Source organism: Primulina eburnea, chromosome 3 (genome assembly GCF_022965805.1).
Source record: "Primulina eburnea isolate SZY01 chromosome 3, ASM2296580v1, whole genome shotgun sequence".
Lineage (NCBI taxonomy): Eukaryota > Viridiplantae > Streptophyta > Magnoliopsida > Lamiales > Gesneriaceae > Primulina > Primulina eburnea.
In genome coordinates, this window is record NC_133103.1 from 13821889 (window position 1) to 13843482 (window position 21594).

At 35.4% G+C, this 21594-nt stretch overlaps 3 protein-coding genes across 3 annotated transcripts; 2 read left to right on the forward strand and 1 right to left on the reverse strand.

Annotated features, from left to right (window-relative positions):
• Window positions 1–783: 783 nt before the first annotated feature.
• On the forward strand, window positions 784–1865 carry LOC140828290 (ethylene-responsive transcription factor ERF039-like). Its single transcript, XM_073191277.1, has one exon. The coding sequence runs from the start codon at window positions 927–929 to the stop codon at window positions 1584–1586; it is 660 nt and encodes a 219-aa protein (XP_073047378.1). The 5' UTR covers window positions 784–926; the 3' UTR covers window positions 1587–1865.
• A 12373-nt stretch (window positions 1866–14238) lies between these two features.
• LOC140828291 (uncharacterized) lies at window positions 14239–16075 on the reverse strand. Its single transcript, XM_073191278.1, has 2 exons — window positions 15676–16075; window positions 14239–14820 (listed from the first exon to the last, which is right to left on the reverse strand). Exons 1-2 carry the CDS (start codon window positions 15991–15993, stop codon window positions 14347–14349), a joined length of 792 nt encoding a protein of 263 aa, XP_073047379.1. The 5' UTR covers window positions 15994–16075; the 3' UTR covers window positions 14239–14346.
• A 3933-nt stretch (window positions 16076–20008) lies between these two features.
• On the forward strand, window positions 20009–20969 carry LOC140828292 (ethylene-responsive transcription factor ERF039-like). The gene is made up of 2 exons (XM_073191279.1): window positions 20009–20837; window positions 20873–20969. The coding sequence occupies exon 1, from the start codon at window positions 20082–20084 to the stop codon at window positions 20832–20834; it is 753 nt and encodes a 250-aa protein (XP_073047380.1). The 5' UTR covers window positions 20009–20081; the 3' UTR covers window positions 20835–20837; window positions 20873–20969.
• Window positions 20970–21594: the final 625 nt, after the last annotated feature.

Here is a 21594-nt window from a genome sequence, read left to right on the forward strand (position 1 = left end):
TAGTGGAAAAATTATAAATATAGTAAAATATAAATTTTTCATGAGGTGGAATCTCAACCACTCATATGGGGTGTGGGCACTGCCCACACACCCATAATCGAACTAACCCTGCCACACTATTTGGATTATATTTTAATTGGAGATCATGGTATATTCTCAGGATGTGTTATTACGGTGATTCAAACAAAAAAAAAAAATTAATTCGAGAATATTAAAAATTTATATGTAAAAAAAAAGATCGGAAAAATGACCCACCTAATTCAAATTTATGAATGCAATAAATGAACAAAACCTAATGGTAAGAAATGGTTTCACAGTTAACCAAAGTTACGTACGTTCCATTCCATATATGCCGCATGTTAAATGATCCTTCAGAAATCAGTGAAGCGAATCGTTTATTACCCTACCTAGGCGGCTAGGCCCCTACTCACTCTTTCATGTTACGTACATTTATCGTATGTCTGGACCATTTGTTACTAACTTATTATGAAAATAACCACACGATTTTATGAGAACGCATCAAATAAGTACTGCAAACAGAAGAAAATTTGCCATTTCTGTTTTCTGTATTCATTTTTTTTTTAAATCTGGATTGCTGATGGTAAAAATATTAGTTATATAAACCTGATTATATTATGCTTTAATGAAGTTGAGGTATCTCAATTCTCAAAGCATATACGCACAATGCATAAATTATTAAAATACCCCAAAGGGTATATATATATATATATATATATATATATATATATATATATATATATATATATATATATATATATATATAGGTGGACTGTTGTCGTAGACTCGCAAGTTTATTTGTATCTATTTTCCTATTGCTTTGTAGGAACAAATTAAGTCTTAAGACATAAAACCCCATCTTTTTGTACTCTTCTTTAGTTTTCTTTACAGGTTGGAGACACATTTCTATGATGGAATCAAAGATTATGCTCGAAAGTATAAATCAAGCAGGCAAATTTTGTTCGGGTGGTCCGAATAATTCTACGCCATCCTCAAGCCTAAAAAAAGCTCAAAAAAACGAGACTAAATCACAAGATGCGCCGCCGCTGACAAATGACGACCACAGCCATCCGACGTACCGTGGTGTGCGTATGCGCAACTGGGGCAAATGGGTGTGTGAAATTCGAGTTCCCAGGAAGAAATCAAGAATATGGCTGGGATCGTATCCCACGGCTGAAATGGCAGCTCGAGCACATGATGTAGCGGCTCTGGCCATCAAGGGCCCCTCGGCACACCTCAATTTCCCTCACATAGCACACGAGCTTCCCCTCCCCGCCTCTACTTCGTCTAAGGACATCCAAGCCGCGGCTGCCAAAGCCGCAGCAGCAACGTCTCTCAACGAAATAAGCCATTTCAAGCCGTCTTCTTCGCCATATTCCTCAGGTTTAGAACTGGACAACTTGCAAGAATCATCAAATTCTGATTCGACGGTTCTCGATGGCGACGATACATTTTTCGACTTGCCGGATTTATCCCCGGATAACACATATCATTCTTCATCGCAGATGGCTGGCGCGGATATCGGATTGATATTCCGGCTCGAGGATGCATTTTCTTGGGAGTGGTAGCCAGAAAGCCCCGCAAACTAAGTGATACTTTTGGTACAAAAGTGTGTGATCGAATATTGATCACATATGATGATCAGATATTATTATACAAGTACTTTTATGGACATTGAGGCTGCGATTAGTATCAATAAATTTGGCATTCCATGTTTATGTTTGTCTGAAATGGTTCACTGCCATGTTTCCCCTTCTTGTGTATCTTGTTACCATGTTTTTAATAAATTGGTACGGGGTTGATCTATCTAATTCCCTTTTTGTTTTTTCACTTCACCAAGTTTCGATCTTTGGTATTTATATAAAACAGAAGTTAAACAAGAAAGTTTGCAAGGGCAATGTCAAGTACTCAATTAGCTAGGGCGAGCCTTACATGCATGTATGGAGTACGTAGAGTACTGGTCTTAATTAATATACTTGTACAACAAGTATTGTATTACACAATGATCTTGTATTTAATTTGTTGTCTTAAGAAAAAAATATAGCCAAGTAAGTAGCATTTGTTTAGTTGTCCATTTGATCGCGAATTGACAGAACCTGTCAATGTCATGGCCATTTAATGACAAGCAAAAATGGAATTGACGCAACATTTTGAGTGGTCGGTTAAAAATAAAAAATAAAAAATAATGTCAAACTCTTATGTCAAATTCGTGGCTTAATGGGTAATCTGAAAATATGCTCTTAAGTTAGAGACAAATGTCTCATGCTCGAGAATCAATTGTGACAAACGTCCCCAAAACAAAAAAAAAAAATTTTAATTTAATTTCGAAATTACCCTTTTACTTGATTGAAAGTGAAAAGTACTCTACAGTCTCTCCTCTCTTCGTGGTTCTCCCTACGACCCTACCTCACTGGTTATTTCGTCGAATAATTACAAACCTCACCAATCAAATATCGCACCTATGTTTTGAAGTATCACATATTTCCTTTTCAACTTTATGTATTTGGCATGATATCTTCGTCATCTCGTCCCTTTTCTTAATATATAAATGTATAGTGGATTCGTTCCAGCGAATACAAAATACGACCCGTGAAATCTGTTAGAGTAGATGTCCTATAAGTCAACTGTTGACTAGGGATTTTATTGACTCAAGTGTAATAAACAATCTTTATTTTAATATAATTCATTATTTCATGGTTTATTTCTTTATCTGTATACCCATGTTATCAAACATAGATAAAGACCTTGATTATACTTTAATACAAATGAATCGTAATTCGATGTTGAAACTCGTTTGTAAATACCGTGTGATCTAAATTCGTTCCTAGTCGATTCAGCCGCCTAAAACATGGATAAAGGTCGCTTGAGCTCGAGACTAGCATATGTGATGTTGTGTACTGCGTTTCTTATTAAGGGCATAGAGATGTCCAAACATGCAGATGTGTAGTCATATGATGATTATACCGAACAACCCTCCCTCGGACTTTCCAGTGGTTATCATTCATCGAGAGGATAAGTCCGTGGTTATGATTGTACACCATTAGTCCTTACGACCCGGGACAACACTGAGGCTCTATATGCTAGGGCTGTGCTTTGACTCATTTACCGGCTCCAGAAGAGTCATCAGGTGGCGAGGTTGGGTACAGTTGCGACACATATAGGAGCCAGTGCATTGTAGTCAGGGATTCACCGCTCACCTATGGGTGTGGATATCCTATGTGATCTAATGAAATAATAGTGCATGGAATCTCTGGCCAGAGTACGAGATGTACGTTGGAGAAAGAGTTCTCCAAATAGTATACGCGATGCCACTATTATAGTTATCACATAGTTATCGAATTAATATGCAACCCTCGATGAACCAATGGTTGCAGATTCGATCGGGATATATGAGATGAAGGGACCGTACTGTACGTTAATCATAATCGACTGGTTCTTGCAGGCACTATCAGTGATACCTAGGAGATCATGGGGTGATGCTACTAGATGCTCTTACCATGATCCGATGGGTGCTATAAAAAATGAGTTCTGACATTCTTGATCAAGGTGTTGATGAAAAGAATGAGGCTAACTAGGGTAAGCCCGAATAAAGGATTATGTCCTGAATCACAAAGAGTTGTGGATCCACGGCTAGCTGTATCCCTGAACCATTGAGGGTCACACAAGTACTGGATTGTTTGTTCCCGTTGAGAGAATAAATTCAAAAGTTGAATTTATATTATATAGTAAATTCAAGGAGTTGAATTTATGATAATTAAAATTTTGAGAAAATAAATTCAAGGAGTTGAATTTATAAAATTTGAGAATTTAATTTATTAAACTCAATTGTTGGGTTTATTAAATATAAAATGTTGGAGGTGATAAAAATTCAAGGAGTTGAATTTATAATTTAAATAATAAATTCAAATGTTGAATTTGTAATGTATTTAATTTATTAAGCTCAAAAGTTGAGTTGATTAATTAATAAATTAAATATGGTGGGTATTATGTTTAATGGGCTTGTAGGAGTACAAGTCCAACTTAATAAATAATTAAAGTTTTAATGGGCTTTGATTAAATTAATTAAACTAGTTGGACTAGCCCAATTAATTAAATCAAGCCCATTAATGTTAATTATGTAATTAGGGTTTAATTTATTATAAATAACACATGCAAACAAAACTAAACCCTAGCCACCAATCAACTTACGTGAGCCTTGACCAATGTGTTAGGTGTATGTTAGGATATTTTACTGTTTTTATTCAATTTTATAATATTTGATATTATTAAAGTGGGCCTGGTTTATGGTCCGTTCCCACCCCCATGAGATGTATCCCTTATGTGCCATGGCTATTCAAATGTAATAATTAGAAATAGTGGGAGATCAAGACTGGAAGATGGTGGGCCCGATGATCAAGATGAAGATATGTAAAATATTGGAAGCTTTTGTAATAAGTTGCATTTGCATCCCTGCATTCACCTAGGTTTGGACCTGGATCCATGTTTGGCTCACATGGATCTAATAGTGTTGGCGATCGATCATCCTTATTTATTGTTGAATGTCATATTATGATATATGTGATATATAGTAGTATGCATGTATGTATATTATTATATAATATAGTTGCATGAATCCGGCAAACATACAAACTCGTGGCACGCGTTTTTTAAATTAAATGATGAGACCATTTTAAAATTAAAATCCCTCATTTTGAATAAGATTCAAAATTTATATCAAACCGAAAAAGTAGAAATTAAAGGAGTTTAATTTTTCCTTGCCTTCCATCAACCGTGGTTGCAGGTTGATCGCTACCCGCGGACAGTGTCTGGCTCATATTATTGGGGAGGCCTGTACGCTGGAAAGCTGTGACTTCCACCGGACATATGATGTGAATTGAGTGGAACTCCCATGACTTCGGCTCATATTATTGGGGGAACTCATGGCGACCGTTCAATATTGATGGGTTGGTTTGACACGTAAAAATAAACGACGTCATATTATTGGGTCCTTATTAAACGTGAGGCAAAACACGTGGAGGTTGCATAGGGATGCAATTGGACTCTACCTTTTAGAAATTATAATTGGCTGATATTATTCGGGGTTATAATTGGCTAATTGGACTCTACGTGCCTACTAAGGAAATACGATTTCCCTTTTTCATCAGAGGGTGGTGAAAATGTCAAAATAGTGGGAGGGTAATTTATAAAATGAAATCTACATTTTATATCTTAGAATTATTTAAAATTATCAGTAACCTTTATCTGTTTTCATTTTCAGTATATTTACGATGTCTACTCGTAACCCGCTTTCAATCATTCTCGATCAAAACAAATTGACTGGCCCTAACTATCATGACTGGCTTCGAAACTTAAAGATTGTTCTGAACTCTGAAAAGATTGCGTATGTGCTTGATAAGAAGCCACCTAAGGAGGCGGCTCCTAATATCAGTAGGACTGAATTAGCTAAGCTTGAGATACATTGGGATCATGATCTCCAAGCTAAGAGCTACATGTTGGCTTCTATGTCGAATGAACTTCAGAGGAGGTTCGAGGAGGCGGTGAATGCTGCTGACATTCACCTTCATCTGAAAGAATTGTATGCTGTACAAACTCGTTCAGAAAGACATGCGACTGTTAAAGAACTCATGACTACACGCTTGCGAGAGGGGACTTCGGTCCATGAGCATGGTGTTAGGATAATTGGGCTCATTGAGAAGTTGGTGGAACTCGACTTGGTTATTCCTAGTGAGCTCTTGACTGATATTCTCTTGTTGTCTTTGCCTGCCTCGTTCGATGGATTTGTGGTTAATTTTAATATGAATAAGCTTGAGGCCACCCTTGAAGAGTTGGTCATTATGCTTACTAATTATGAGGCCACAATTAAAAAGGAAAAAGCATGTTCTTCTAGTGGGTTCTTCGTATGGTACAAAAAAAGGAGCCCCAAATAAAGGCAAGAAGTGTTCTGCCCCTCCAAAGAAGAACAAGCTCAACAAAAAGCCATATAAGAAAGCAAATCCGGGGCCCTCAAAGCCTGACAAGTCAGAACAAGTCTGTTTCCACTGCAACAAGCCTGGACACTGGAGGCGTAATTGTGCGGAGTATTTTGCCCAGAAGCGTTCTGGCCATGGTATGTTTTATATTGAAGTTAATGTTTCTATTAATTCCTCTTCTTGGGTATTGGATACCGGATGTGGTTCTCATCTATGCAATGATTTGCAGGTGATGGGAAGAAGCAGGAGACTTAGAGATGGTGAGACCTTTCCAAGACTAGGAAATGGAGCAAGAGTTGCTGCCACTGCCATTGGAGACGTTACTTTAATTTTGGACAATAATTTTAAGTTGTTTTTGAGAGACGTTTATTTGTTCCTGAATTGGTTAAAAACATTATTTCTATTTCTATGCTTGATAGGGATGGTTATTCTTGTGTTTTTGCTAAAGGTGTTTGCAATTTATACAAGAATGAATGTTTGATTGGAACTGGAGAATTGACAAACGATCTCTATAACTTAAAATTGAAAGATATTCCGTTAAACAATGTCCAAACGCATACAAAAACAACAACAAACAAAAGAAAAATAGAAGATCCAAATCCCGCATAAATATGGCACGTTAGACTAGGTCATATTTCTCAAAGAAGGATGCACAAGCTAGTGGGAGAAGGCATGTTTGATTTGTCAGACATAAATTCTTTACCAACTTGTGAGTCCTGTCTAAAAGGAAAAATGACTAAAACTCCATTCAATGGAAATGTGGAACGTGCGCATGGTCTACTGGATTTGATCCACACGGACGTTTGTGGCCCGCTAAGTGTTAGCACAAAATTTGGGCATTCCTACTTCATTACCTTTACTGATGACCATTCGAGGTATGAGTACGTTTATTTGATGAAACACAAATCTGAAGCATTTGAAAAGTTCAAAGAATTCAGATCTGAAGTAGAAAATCAGCTAGAAAGAAGTATTAAGGCACTTCGATCTGATCGAGGTGGAGAATACTTAAGTGCTGAATTTTTGGGTTATCTAAAAGAGAATGAGATTCTCTCACAGTGGACTCCACCAGCAACACCACAATTGAATGGTGTTTCTGAACGTCGAAATCGAACCTTGATGGACATGGTTCGATCTATGATGGGATTCACTGAATTGCCTATATCGTTTTGGGGCTTTACGCTCGAAACTGCGGCAATGTTGTTGAATAATGTCCATACAAAAGCAGTGGATAAAACACCATATGAGATATGGATGGGAAAAACTCCCAAATATTCTTACATGAGAATATGGGGATGTCCTGCTTATGTGAAGCAGACAGTTGGAGACAAATTGGATAGTAGATCCACTTTGTGCTACTTTGTAGGATATCCAAAGAATTCTATTGGATATTATTTCTATCATCCAAATGAAGCAAAAATGTTTGTTTCAAGAAATGCCACCTTTTTGGAAAAATAATTTCTATTAGATAGAAAAGGCAAGATGATAGAACTTGAAAAAATTCAAGATACTCCATCAACTATAGAAGTTGAACCCATTTCCCAAGAACCAGTAGTTGAAGTACAAGCTTCTAGAAGGTCTGATAGGGTTATTAGACCACCTACAAGATATACGCTTCTTCATGAACAAGGCCATGATGAGTCTTGTGTTGGATGTGATCCAATGAATTTCAAAGAAGCATTATCTGATACTGATTCAACCAAATGGCTTGAAGCCATGCAGTCAGAAATGGACTCTATGTATTCAAACCAAGTCTGGACATTAGTGGATCCACCTGAGGGAATCGTTCCTATAGGATGCAAATGGATCTACAAAAGAAAGCTTGGGGCGGATGGGAAGGTAGTGACCTTCAAAGCAAGACTGGTTGCGAAAGGTTATACTCAAAGGCAAGTAGTTGACTATGAGGAAACTTTTTCACCAGTTGCTATGTTTAAGTCCATTAGAATACTACTAGCCATAGCAGCATGGTATGACTATGAGATATGACAAATGGATGTAAAGACTGCTTTCCTCAATGGAGACATCAAAAAAGAAATTTATATGTCTCAACCCGAGGGATACACATCAGTAGGAAGTGAGCATAAGGTATGCAAAATTCAGAGATCAATATATGGTCTCAAGCAGGCATCAAGGAGTTGGAACCTCTGATTTGATAGCACTATCAAAGAGTTTGGTTTTGCTAAGAATCCTGAGGAACCGTGTGTGTACAAGAAAGTTAGTGGGAGTGCAATGACATTCCTAGTACTTTATGTTGATGATATCCTGCTCATTGGGAATGATGTAGGATTACTGCAATCAACTAAAGTATGGTTAGCCAGAAAATTCTCCATGAAGGACATGGGTGAAGCATCCTATGTATTGGGAATACAGATCTATAGAGATAGATAAAAAAGGATGTTGGGGCTCACCCAAGCCACGTATATCGATACCATTATAAAACGATTCTCTATGGAAGAGTCCAAGAGAGGATACTTACCAATGTGTCATGGTATTACTCTATCTAAAGCTATGTGTCCCAAAACTGATGAAGAGATAGAGATGATGACACGAATTCCATATGCGTCAGCCATTGGTAGTATCATGTATGGTATGATATCGACACGTCCTGACATTGCTTATGCTTTGAGTGTTACAAGCAGATATCAGGCGAACCCTGGTCCAATGCATTGGAAGGCCGTGAAAGACATTCTTAAGTACTTGAGAAGGACTAAGAACTTGTTCATGGTCTATGGGGGTGGAGAATTAAAATTGGAAGGCTACACTAATTCTAGCTTCCAATGTGACGTAGATGATTCGAAATCGACCTCTGTTTTTGTATTCATGCTATATGGTGCGGCTGTCTTTTGTAAAGGTTCCAAGCAAGACACCATTACGGATTCCACCACTGAAGCTGAATACATTGCTGCATCTGCTGCAGCGAAAGAGGCAGTTTGGATGAGGAATTTTGTCCAAGATTTGGGCGTTATTCCTAATGGAGTTGATCCAGTCCCGGTGTACTGCGACAACGCTGGTGCCGTTGCGCAAGCAAAGGAACCAAGGTCTCATCAGCGATCCAAACATGTACTGAGGAAATTCCACATCATCCGAGAGATTGTGGGAAGGGGAGACATATCAGTCGAAAGAGTCCCCTCTGCAGATAACGTTGCCGATCCACTTACGAAGCCCTTGCCAGGACCATTGTTTGAGAAGCATCGCGAAGCAATGAGATTAAAGTTTATGGGTAGTTGGCTCTAAGGCAAGTGGGAGATTGTTAGAGTAGATGCCCTACAAGTCAACTGTTGACTAGGGATTTTATTGACTCAAGTGTAATAAACAATCTTTATTTTAATATAATTCATTATTTCATGGTTTGTTATTTCTTTATCTGTATACCCATGTTATCAAACATAGATAAAGACCTTGATTATACTTTAATACAAATGAATCGTAATTCGATGTTGAAACTCGTTTGTAAATACTGTATGATCTAAATTCGTTCCTAGTCGATTCAGCCGCCTAAAACATGGATAAAGGTCGCTTGAGCTCGAGACTAGCATCTGTGATGTTGTGTACTGCGTTTCTTAGTAAGGGTGATAAGTGCAAGATTTGCACTTAATTTATATTAGAATCCATTTTGAATTATGCTTGTTTCGAACAGAATTATGCGTTTTTGGTTGTTTTTGTTGTCATTTCAGGAATGGAGAAGATAGTGGATACGCAACCAAGTGAATCGAGAAAACAGAACCGAATCGAGAGCTCAACTATTGCCAAGACCAGAAGTATGCGCGCTGCTGCGCGAGTTCTTGCACTACCGCGCGCGCAAAGATATGCCATGGGACAGAAGTGCACGCGCCATCGCGCCACTTCACGCGCAGTCGCGCGCACGTTCACTCAAACCCTCGGACAGAGCCTCGCGCGCGCCAGTGCGAGATCACGCGCACCCGCGCGCAATGATGTGCAGATGATCGACAGTGGCATGCGCGCCAACGCGCCAACTCATGTGCACCCGCGCACACAGATCCGAGAGCAACGCGCGCAAGCGCGATTTCACGCGCAACCGCGCACGAGTAAACGCACCACACGGCAGAACGGTCCGCGCCACCGCGCGCGCGCCGCGTTCCAGAAAATTATAAAAGCGCGATTCTTAGGTCAGAAAGGAAGAGCCGCCGTGAGGAGAAAAGACACCATCTTGGGAAGAAAAAGAAGGCAAGAGGAAAGTACTGAGAGGCGAAGATCGATTACAACTACGAAGAACGACGGATCTGGGAACAGAGACGACGCTTTGGATTTGTTATCTTTTCTTTTGTCTCTTTATTTTATTGCGTGTCGATGCCTAGAACTACAAATATGTATTGGTTTCTTTTGGATTTCGTGATGAACTAAATTCTCATTCTAGAAAATGACGTAACTCTGTTGATACGATGATTTGACACCGTTGTTTATGTGATTGAATTCCGCTTTCGTTTAATTGTGTTTTCTGCGTTTACTGCACTGCAATTTACTGGCCATAAATTGTTTGTTGTTTGATTAATCTTATAACTCGGGAGAGGAACTAGGATTATAGATCATTAGAGACACATCGTTAAATGTTTATAGCGTTCAGAAGGCGTATAACTTTAGCGAGGCTTAGTAAGAACATTGTTAGCATTTATCTATGAAACTTAGATTCTAATTAGGAATAATTGAATCGAAGTTGATAGATACACTTTATTCGTCACTTGGGAAAGGGTGAATAAAACAATCTAAGTGTTCTTGGCCATTAATTGATTGAAATTCAGGAATATAAATTAAACTGTGAATAAATTATCGTGGAAACTTTGTGAAATCATTTATCTAGATATTTTCTCTCATTGATATTTCTCAATTCGGTGATCTAATTAATTCATTGTTTTCAATTAATTCGTTTAAACAAACAAATCTGATTACTGATTTTTCTAGATAAAGTCTTGGCTATTTTAATTACAAGAATTGATATACATTTTTATACACACTCCTCGTAGGATCGATACTTGTACTCAAAAGTACATTTTACTATAACTTGACATCGTGCGCTTGCGAGCAGTTAAGAAAACGCGCAACAAAGGGCATAGAGATGTCCAAACATGCAGATGTGTAGTCATATGATGATTATACCGAACAACCCTCCCTCGGACTTTCCAGTGGTTATCATTCATCGAGAGGATAAGTCCGTGGTTATGATTGTACACCATTAGTCCTTACGACACGGGACAACACACTACAAAAAAACGGAAGGATTAGCGACGCTTTTATAAAAACCGTCGCTCATTTTAAATAAACCGTCGCCTTTTAAATTATAGCCACGGTTTTATATTACCGTCGCTACAATAGCCACGGTTTTATAAAACCCGTCTTAAATTTCAACATTATGACGTAGCAATTCCAATAATAAATGCATTCACATTGTTTTCAGAGGAATTATAAATTTTAAATATTAATGAGATACTTAATTTCGGGTCCATAATGCACACAAATTGAGCTCGGCACTTAAAGTTTTGAAATTCCCATATGTTTTTTGCTAAAGAAAAAAAAAACTTACCATAATGCTGCAAATCCCATAATTAATTCTCTAAAACAGAACAATTAAGCGGAATAAAATTATTTTTGCCAATAATCTGAGTTATCTCAATTTAAAATCCAGCTGAGATGTTGCTAAATGAAACAAATGAAATAAATAATTCCATGAATTATTTGGATTTACAATGATAATGTCTTAAAATATTTCAAAAACTAGCATAAACAAAATAGTTGTGTCCTTTTTTTGTTTTAACTTTTTAGCATATGTATATTATACTGAGGCTGTGTTTGAATTGATGAATTTTAAATTCATGAATTTCAAATGTATTCAGATATATTTTTGTATTTCTCAGAAAACAAGACCGAAAATTTCAAATTCACCCCTTGGATATATATAGTATTAATGTGAATGATGATATATTTTAAGTTCATCCAATAATTGAAACATATGAAATCAGTTCTATTTTTGTGTAATTAATGTATAAATAAGTAAGATATGAATTTAATATTTCATTTATTGTTGAGTGGGTCTCATGTGAGACCGTCTCACGGATCCTAATATGTGAGATATGTCAACCCTACTCATGTTCACAATAAAAAGTAGTACTCTTAGCATAAAAAATAATACTTTTTCATGGATGACCCAAATAAGAGACATGTGATACCGTCTCACACAAGTATTTGCATTTATTGTTTATTGTTAACATTAAACTATTATCGAAATCTAGATCTCATGTCTATCTATAACCTTTTATTTTTTTTTAATGGTTGTAGTACATAGCTATCATAATTTTTGGTCCATATTTTGGAGTAATTTTGGTCCATGGTTTTTTCGTGTCCATAAACATGGACATGAAATTGTCGTACTAAATTATCTACAATCATTAATCATTAATAAATTATCCCAACAACATGACAGGACAGCTCACCAAATAGGTTCCCAAATCGTAAAAACAAATTGTATTCTTCATTAATATAAATTTTGAAAAGGTAAAAACTTATGTGAGACGGTCTCACGGGTCGTAGTTGTGAGACGGATCTCTTATTTGGGTCACCCATGAAAAAGTATTACTTTTTATGCTAAGAGTATTACTTTTTATTGTGAATATGGGTAGGGCTGACCCGTCTCACGGATTATGACCCGTGAGACGGTCTCACATGAGACTCACTCTTTTGAAAATTAGTTCCCTATTTTAATTTGCTTTTCGGTAGTAAAATTTTCCTTTTCTAGCCTAACTTATCTTGCGTCAAAGAGAGACGGAATTCTATGCAATATTTGGTGCTCCAAACTTGCTACATTTTGCTCAAACAAATTCTATTTACACAAATTATTAAAAAAAAATACAATTAATCATTGATAAAATATTTTATTCATCTATGTTTTTAATTAAAAAAATCATCAATATTTTCTTTTAATCATTTATCGTGCTTAGAATATCAATTTCATTTTTAAAAATAGATTAATCGAATTTTTTAATTAATGATTAATTGTATTTTGTTCATATATCCATGATGTTTAGTGAATTTAATTTTTAATAATTTATACAAGTGAAACGTATTTGAGCAAAATGTACAACTGTTTGGGGCATCAAATATAGCAGACGACTTCGTCCTGATCGACTTCAAGGATAAAACCCACTGATATAAGGTATTAATTAAACAGAAACTTTGATATATCTTTTTATATTGTTAATCGATGTATCATACAAAAATTATATTTTTAAATTATTGATGTATCTTGTAAAACTTTTTATAGTACAGAAATCTACGATTTATCGTTTTCTTTTTCTAAGCATATATTATAGAAGAAATTCGAAAGGTGAATTTCATCTTGGGGAATAGAAAACCTGAAATTTGGAGTTTAGAGAAAAAATTTAATAACGGTTACGGGCAAAAATGTTGAATTAAACGAAATTCTTGAGGAATTTTTTTTAGATATTTTAGTGAAAATTATAAAAGTAACATCACATGCGGAAAAATGCCGATAAAATAAATATCTTGCAAAATAAGATAATATAATTATCTAATGATTCTGATAATAGTAAAAAAATTACTTAAAGTTATAATTATGGGGATGATACGATATGATATGATAGAGGGAAAATATACTTGAAGGAAAATGAATATGAATGATAGTGTTGGTTCTTATTTGTTTTTTTTTTTTTAAACATTTTGAGGAAGTGTTGGTTCTTATTTTAGAGGATGGAAAATGTTTTCAGAAAACATGAACGCATAAAGGCTTTTATTTTGTTTTTACATATATATGTAACTGAAATTTTCCAATTCTTTCTAGAGTAGGTATCATATTAGACCGTCTCACGGATCATAATCTGTGAGACGGGTCAACCCTACCCATATTCACAATAAAAAGTAATATTTTTAGCATAAAAAGTAATACTTTTACATGGGTGACCCAAATAAGAGATCCGTCTCACAGATACGACCCATGAGACCGTCTCACACAAGTTTTTGCCTTCTTTCTATCTAATACACTAGAGTAGGTATCTTGCGAGACGGTCTCACGAGTCTTTATCTGTAAGATAAGTCAATCCTACCGATATTCACAATAAAAAGTAATACTCTTAACATAAAAATAATACTTTTTCATGGATGACCCAAATAAGAGATTTGTCTCACAAAATACGACACGTGAGAGCGTCTCACACAAGCTTTTGCCAATACTATAAGGATAAGTTGAACTCAATCGACATCGTTTACGATTTTGAACCCATTAATCGAATATTATAAACATATACTTTATTTTATTCATCATATCTAAAATATCCCAGTCGATTTAGACACATTCATCAGAACTTCAGACCACTCGAATATATTAGAAACATGCAAGTTAGAATATGTAGGGAACCAACGCCTTGACATCCTTGGGGAAATCTTCAAATTTCGACTCATACCATTTCTTCGTGGCGTAACTCCTCCCCATCAAGTAAAAGCTCAATCCCAAGGTCCATGAACACGAATAAAGGGTTTGTGAAATGCAAGATATTCCAAGAAACCCGACGATCTCGAAAAGATAGTGAGGGCATATCACTTTGTCGAAGAGGCCTCCTCTAGGGATTTTGTATTGCTTTTGATCACCCTCACTTCTTAGTTTGGATAGAAGGTAATGGTGGTAAAGATTACCACAAATCCCCAGTAGAAACATTAAAATTCCAACGTATTTTAGGTCAAATTCTGGTTCAGGGAGCCCTTGTGTCAAATGTTGTGCGTAAATCAATGTTGTTGAAGATAGGAAGTAACTTAGGGAAATGGTGATGGCGGCTTCAATATCCATCCATCCACTAAACTTGTGAATCAAGAGTACCTGCAGCATATAACCGATTAAACTCTAGTTTCATATATGTAAACTATTCGGTCGATTCTAGTTTTCATTCTCGTGACCCACGAGTCTGATCAAACTAAGTCGGCGAAGGCTGATTATAATGCAAGATCACAAAACCACGTCCAAGGGAAAAAATGGAATCCAATTCCTTTTCTAATGTATAATGATTAACTGACAAACATAGCACATATATAACTAATGTTTTTTGTGGGAAATTATAAGAATCTTCTATTGGAAAAAAGCAATCAAACCCTCCATGACAAGAGACAGGCCAGCTGCACTATGATAATGGATTTGCAATAGCCCCCACTTTGCATTTATTCATCGTAAATGCATGTACTCAGATCAAAAGATAAATTCAATAACAATTGTGTATGGTCCAGTTTCACCTCAAATTTTAGTTAGTTGAAGACAATACACCCACGTCAACCAATTATATTTTTATTAATATTGATAATCTGGAGACAAAGTTATAGCTTGGGGGTCTATAAGGGTAAAAGCTATGTGTAAGGATGTTGTTTATACGCGTAACATCCAACAGACATTATGAATGTAGTCCACACAAAATGGTCCAGATCCACTGGTGAAATCATACTCGAAGTCACTGTGGGCCGCTGGTTTCTATGAACAGAAGGCACGTGGTCCTAAAGCATTTTAAAACTTTTGCTGCATCGCCACAAATTAACGACACCACATGTTATTGCTCACACCGAAACAGAAATAGAGATTCATCCAGTTATTCGTATTTACACGTAAACAGTAAAAATTAACTTAAATAATATGATTCGCGAACAAATCCGGACCTCACAAGTTTAATAGAACGTTAATGTTTCTTACCTCAAGAACCCTCTTGAAGAAATGAGTGGTGACGCAGAATCGAAGCAGAGTGAACCTGAAATTCTCATCTGAGAAAAGAAACAGAGAAGCAAGACTGGCAAGAAACGCCGGGGCGTAGGTTATAAACATTCCCTTTTTACTTGGGATTTTAGGCTGCTCCTCCGGCTGTGACCATAGCTTTGAATACTTCATGTGCTTCCCTTTAGTCTCCATGTATCCTGCGTTGCTCAACGACAGAAAACTTATCGCTGTCATGACCGTGACCACCGTGCTCGGCGGCGGCGGGTATATGAATTTCATTAGAACAGACAAAACCATTATGTACGTAGTGGCAGCGGGCGGCGAGTGTTTATGTGGAGACCGGACAAGTATGATATGAATACCTTTACTATTTGAAATTTTTTATATTAATATTTATACTTATCTAAAATATAATATAATAATAATAAAATAAAAATAACTAATTAAAAATTATGTAACAGGTCAAGGTTCTATAATCTTCCCTTCTGTACCCAAAAATATATATTCTAAAATCATAATAATTTGTTAATTTTTACTTTTCAATGAGTTCTATGAGATGATAAGGCACCGTTTCAAGTTCATATATATGTAACCTATTGATAATTTATTTATCTTATCTTATATTTATTTGATATTATTATTTATCAATTTATTAATTATTTATGTTATATCAATCAAATTATTGAATTTAAATTATAATATTACCATTAATAAATAATATTATTAATATTTTATTAATTATTAAAAAAACAAAATAATAATTTATCATCATATCTCAAATTTAATCAATCAAATCAAATACACTATTATTTATTAATCAAATCAAATATTATATTAACTATCATTATTTCTTTACTTATATTATATTATATTATTTAGCTACATATTATTGTCGTACCTAAAATGAATATTTATACTTAATTAATAAAACATAATTAAAAATTTAAATCTAAATTATAGAGGAATAGAGGTAGCTAGCTAGTTCATCTAATGTGAGAATAGCATTAATTAGGGGGAGGGATGTAAGAGAATTAAGCATTTGAAAGAAACAATTAATAAATAAAATAGCCGGTAGAGATTTAATTGAAGCACAAAAACGTAAGTATCTAATATATTAGGAAATTCTAAATAATGTTAATCAGTAGTATTGAGCTTGGTGTGGCACAGCGCTGCAAACCCTTAAAAAATGCCGATAAGCAATGTGTGGATGGGGGCAACGCATTTAATTTATAGTAAAGCCATAGATGTACTCTTTAGTGTATACTTTAGTTTATATTTTTTCTTATGAATTACAAAATTATCATTGATAAATAAAATATATTTTTTTCCATCGATAGATTTGTATTTGGTAAAGAAAAATGTAATTTAATGTCAATCAAGGTGTAAACTAAGAATACATCTAGCACTTTTCTTTAATTAATTATTTGTATTTTTGTACAAATCTTAGGTATTTAAAACGATCATGATGCCTACTAATCGTGTCAATCTTTATCTCTAACAATGTGGTGGCATTCACATATTGGATATACAATTTTGATATACTTCAGCGTATACAGTATGTGAGTGTTATCTCTCATTGGTGGATACAAAAGTGGACACGGTTTGTAGACATCACAGCAAAACTATGATATATAATTTTAATATGTTGCACACCTGCCGTGCACACATAAGTGAATGACATCCCGTTGATGCTCACATAAGCGTGCACAATATATATATATATATATATATATATATATATATATATATATATATATATATATATATATATATATATATATATATAATCTCAACCACGCAACAATGTACATCAATTAAACACAACAGAATCAAAGGAAAGAACACAAGGATTTATATATAGTGGTTCCGCGCTCGTTAGCCTACATCCACTCGAGGGACTCGAGCGAGTCCGTAAATTCAGTGAACAAGTTTGAGAGAGTTTTTGCAATGCATAATGATCAAATATCACACACACTGGCATAATATGTTGGCACACTTTCTATAGCTATTGTGACTGCGTGCAGCCTATTTCTTGATACCAATTACCTCCGTTGCGAGTAGTATATTTCCAGGCTTCGAGTTTCAATCTCTCCACCCTTTTACGTAAAGTGATGAATATGTGATGTCAAGGTTGGCTAGTCTTTGACAAATCTCCTCCCAACCTAACATCATCACTCCTTGCTCTCAGTCCTTGTTCGGTTCTACTCCTTATCAGGGAGGTCTGCCCACCCTTAGTAGTGCCAAGCAATGTAAGAAATTGACAGTAGAAACTACCTTAGTAAACACGTCCGCGGGATGGTCGTCCGTGGAAATTTTACCAATCTTGACTTTTCATTGTGACATCACATCTCTTATGAAATGGAGTCTTACATCAATGTGTTTTGTCCTTTCATGATTCACCGGATTCTGGATCCATTGCACTACTCTTTTGGTTATCACACCATACAATCACCTTGATCTTAATTCCTTGCAGTTCTTCGACTAATCCTTTGATCCATATTGTAGAAGTGAGATTTCGGCAAGGAAAATTCTCTAATTTTTTTTATTGATTTTGAAGACCTATTTATACAACCAACAAGATAGACAAAAGTAATATACCAAAAAACTAGAGGGCTGTTTGAATTTTTTAGTTAACCAAAGATCTTTCAAATTACTTAAACCTGCATGAATCCGCTTTTTAGACACGCTTCGCTGGTCTAAACCCGTGCTGCCGGGACGAGTTTAATATGAAGTCGTGTATCTGCTTTTAAACCCCCTAGGTTGGTCTAAACCCGTGCCGCCGGGATGAGTTTAATATGAAGTCGTGTTTAGACCCAAGCCATTGTCATCCCTAGTAAAATTTTGGCTAGCGGGGACGAGTTTAATATGAAGTCGTGTTGTCACCCTAATGAAATTTTGGCAAGGAAAATTTATTGATTTTGAATCCAACATCACGAGCTCTCTCGAGGTACCTTAACACGCATTTAACAGCTTGCCAATGTTCTAATCTGGGTTGTGCCATAAATATGCTTACTAGGCTCGAAGCATATGCTATATCTGGCCTGAGTACACACATACCCATACATGATGCTGCCGGTTACACTCGAATAAGGAAATCTTTCCATCTTTCTTTCTTCACTTTCTGATTTAGGACATTGTTCTGAAGATAGCTTAAAGTGTGCTCCAATCGGTGTGGTCACTGGTTTTGCTTGACACATATATTTGGTGAGCACTTTATTCAAGTATACATGCTGCGTCACATGTATACGGCCTTTCTGCCTATCACAATGTATATCCATTCCTAAAATCCGTGATGCTTGGCCCACTTCTTTCATCTCAAATTCAGAAACCGATTAGATTGAGATGAAATATTTTTTAGTATAAATAATATATATATATATGAATATATATATATACTTTAATCGGGTATTCTGGTCGGATATGAATATGATTCTTTAAAAATCGTCTTCATCCAATACCTGAAAATTTTCATATCTGATTTATCATTTATTTAACCGGGGAAAATGTATAACTGATATCATCCTCCATTCTGGTCGATATTGGATTCTATGATAGTTCGAAGGAAATTGTCAACCGTAATAAATATTGTTCAGCTTAATTTTAGTGTATAAGCAGTTAAAAAATATGTAATGTCTTTTAGCAGAAATACATATAGTGGATAAAAAAATATTGAAATATAGAAATGAATAATAAATCATAAAGGTATCAAGCATAAATAATTTGCTTCATGAACTTGGGATTTTGAATTTTTATCGTGTTTAATGAAAAACATTGAGGGACGTGCATGAATATTTATATATATAGCAAATAAAACCCACCGTTCAGTTCTGTCCCCGACACATGCAAAATAATTACATGAAAACTAATTTAAAACATGCAATAAATGAGTTCGGCATTTCAAACTTGAAATTATACATTTATTTACATAATATAAATTCCAAAAATTTAAACTACGTTTTCAACTCACTCGTTAACAATTGGCCTCCACGCTTTTAACTTTAGATTTTTTATTTTTTTTTAAAGAAACTTTAGATTTTGATATATTAATTTGAAAATGGAAACAGAAGAACAACGTGTCAATAGTGAATTATGTGAGAGTGGGGTATAATTATTCATCATGGAATCCAAATTCATCCTTCTCATATTATTTCGGGAAAATAATAACCATAATAATAATAATAGAAATACTGTTCTTTGTGGGGCTTAAAACATTTGTTTGTTTTATATTTATTTGTTCATGCATAATTATTTATTCTTATGCTGGTACTTGTGTATATATATTTTCGTATAATGTGTTAGAAAACCTGCAGCATTTCTCTTAACTTTATTTTTCTTTATAGTATTTCATCAAATATATATAAATATATTTTTATATAGACAATATTATGGAATCAAATATTATCGTTAATAGTCTCCCTGAAGGCGCAATTTCCGCTGGTTCGACTTTGAACGAGGATAGATCCTCTCCCTTCGATACTTCTTCACAATTTTCGCCCAATGTAGACGACATAAAGAGATCTGTACAGGTCCTGGAAACTCAAAAAAGCATTGCAAATGTTCATATTGAAAAAAAAAGTGGTACAGAGGATAAACATCCAAGATACCACGGAGTGCGTAAGCGTCAATGGGGGAAATGGGTGAGTGAAATTCGGGAGCCGAGGAAAAAATCAAGAATATGGCTGGGGTCTTATTGCACCCCTGAAATGGCAGCTCGAGCGCATGATGTGGCGGCTTTAGCCATCAAAGGAGCCTCGGCTCACCTCAACTTCCCTCACTTAGCTTGTAAGCTCCCCCAGGCGGCATCGGCTTCTGCTAAGGACATTCAAGCCGCAGCTGCCAAAGCTGCTGCAGCCACGTTTCTTGACGAGCCGAGCCAAGACAAGCTGTTTGTCGCTCCTTACTCCTCAAATTTAAGGGTGGATAGAAGGGAAGAATCATTAAATTCTGGTAGAAGTATCAGTGAAGACGACATTTATCTCGACTTGCCGGATTTACTCCTGGATAGCTCATCTCACAGTGATGCATATAGTTACTATGAATCCGAATGGGAGCTGGCTGGAGCAGATATTACATTGGCGCTTGAAGATAAGTTTGAACGGGGTCGTACTAGTTATCAAACCCTACTTTTAAATGTATGAAATGTGCTCTACTTATAAATGGTTAATAGGAAACTTAGTCGTGTTTATAATATATATATATATATATTGGTGCTATAATTTGTTTATGTATGTATAATATGTTTGGAATATTTTTTTTCCTGATTAATTTGTAGATAAAATTGTTGAAATGATATTATATTTTGAGGTTTAGGTCTTCTAACTTCAATAATACAATTTCTGCACCTACCATTTTATTTACAACTATTCACAAAATTTATAAAAATACACACATTTCAATTTTAAATATTTATAATTTATATGCAAAAAAAAAAAAGAAAAAAAAAACGTCTGCATTGGAGATGCTCTAAGGGCAACTCCAACCATCCAAGGGATTTGCTTTCCAACAAATCCCCCTTGATTAGCCACCAAATTTCTTTCGCCAAAATTTGGTGCAAAAGCTTTTTTTTAAGTGTTTTTTTATATTATTGATAGGCTTGTAATAGTTAATATTTTATTTTCATATTTCCCGTTATTTTAACCTCCGATATGTTTAATTGACACATTTTTGTGTAATTTTATTGTAGGAGGAACTTTTACGGTCTTGGAACAAATTTGAGCTAAAAAGGTGATGTTTATCACATTTGAAGTTTCCAAGATAGAGTTCAAAGTGAATGACCAAACCAGAAGAAGTCCTGGAATAAGGCGTGGCCACGCCTTATGATGATACTTCAGCTGCCAAAAAATTGCAAGAAGGGAAAATATAGATAAAATATTATCTATTATATTATATTTTAAGAAT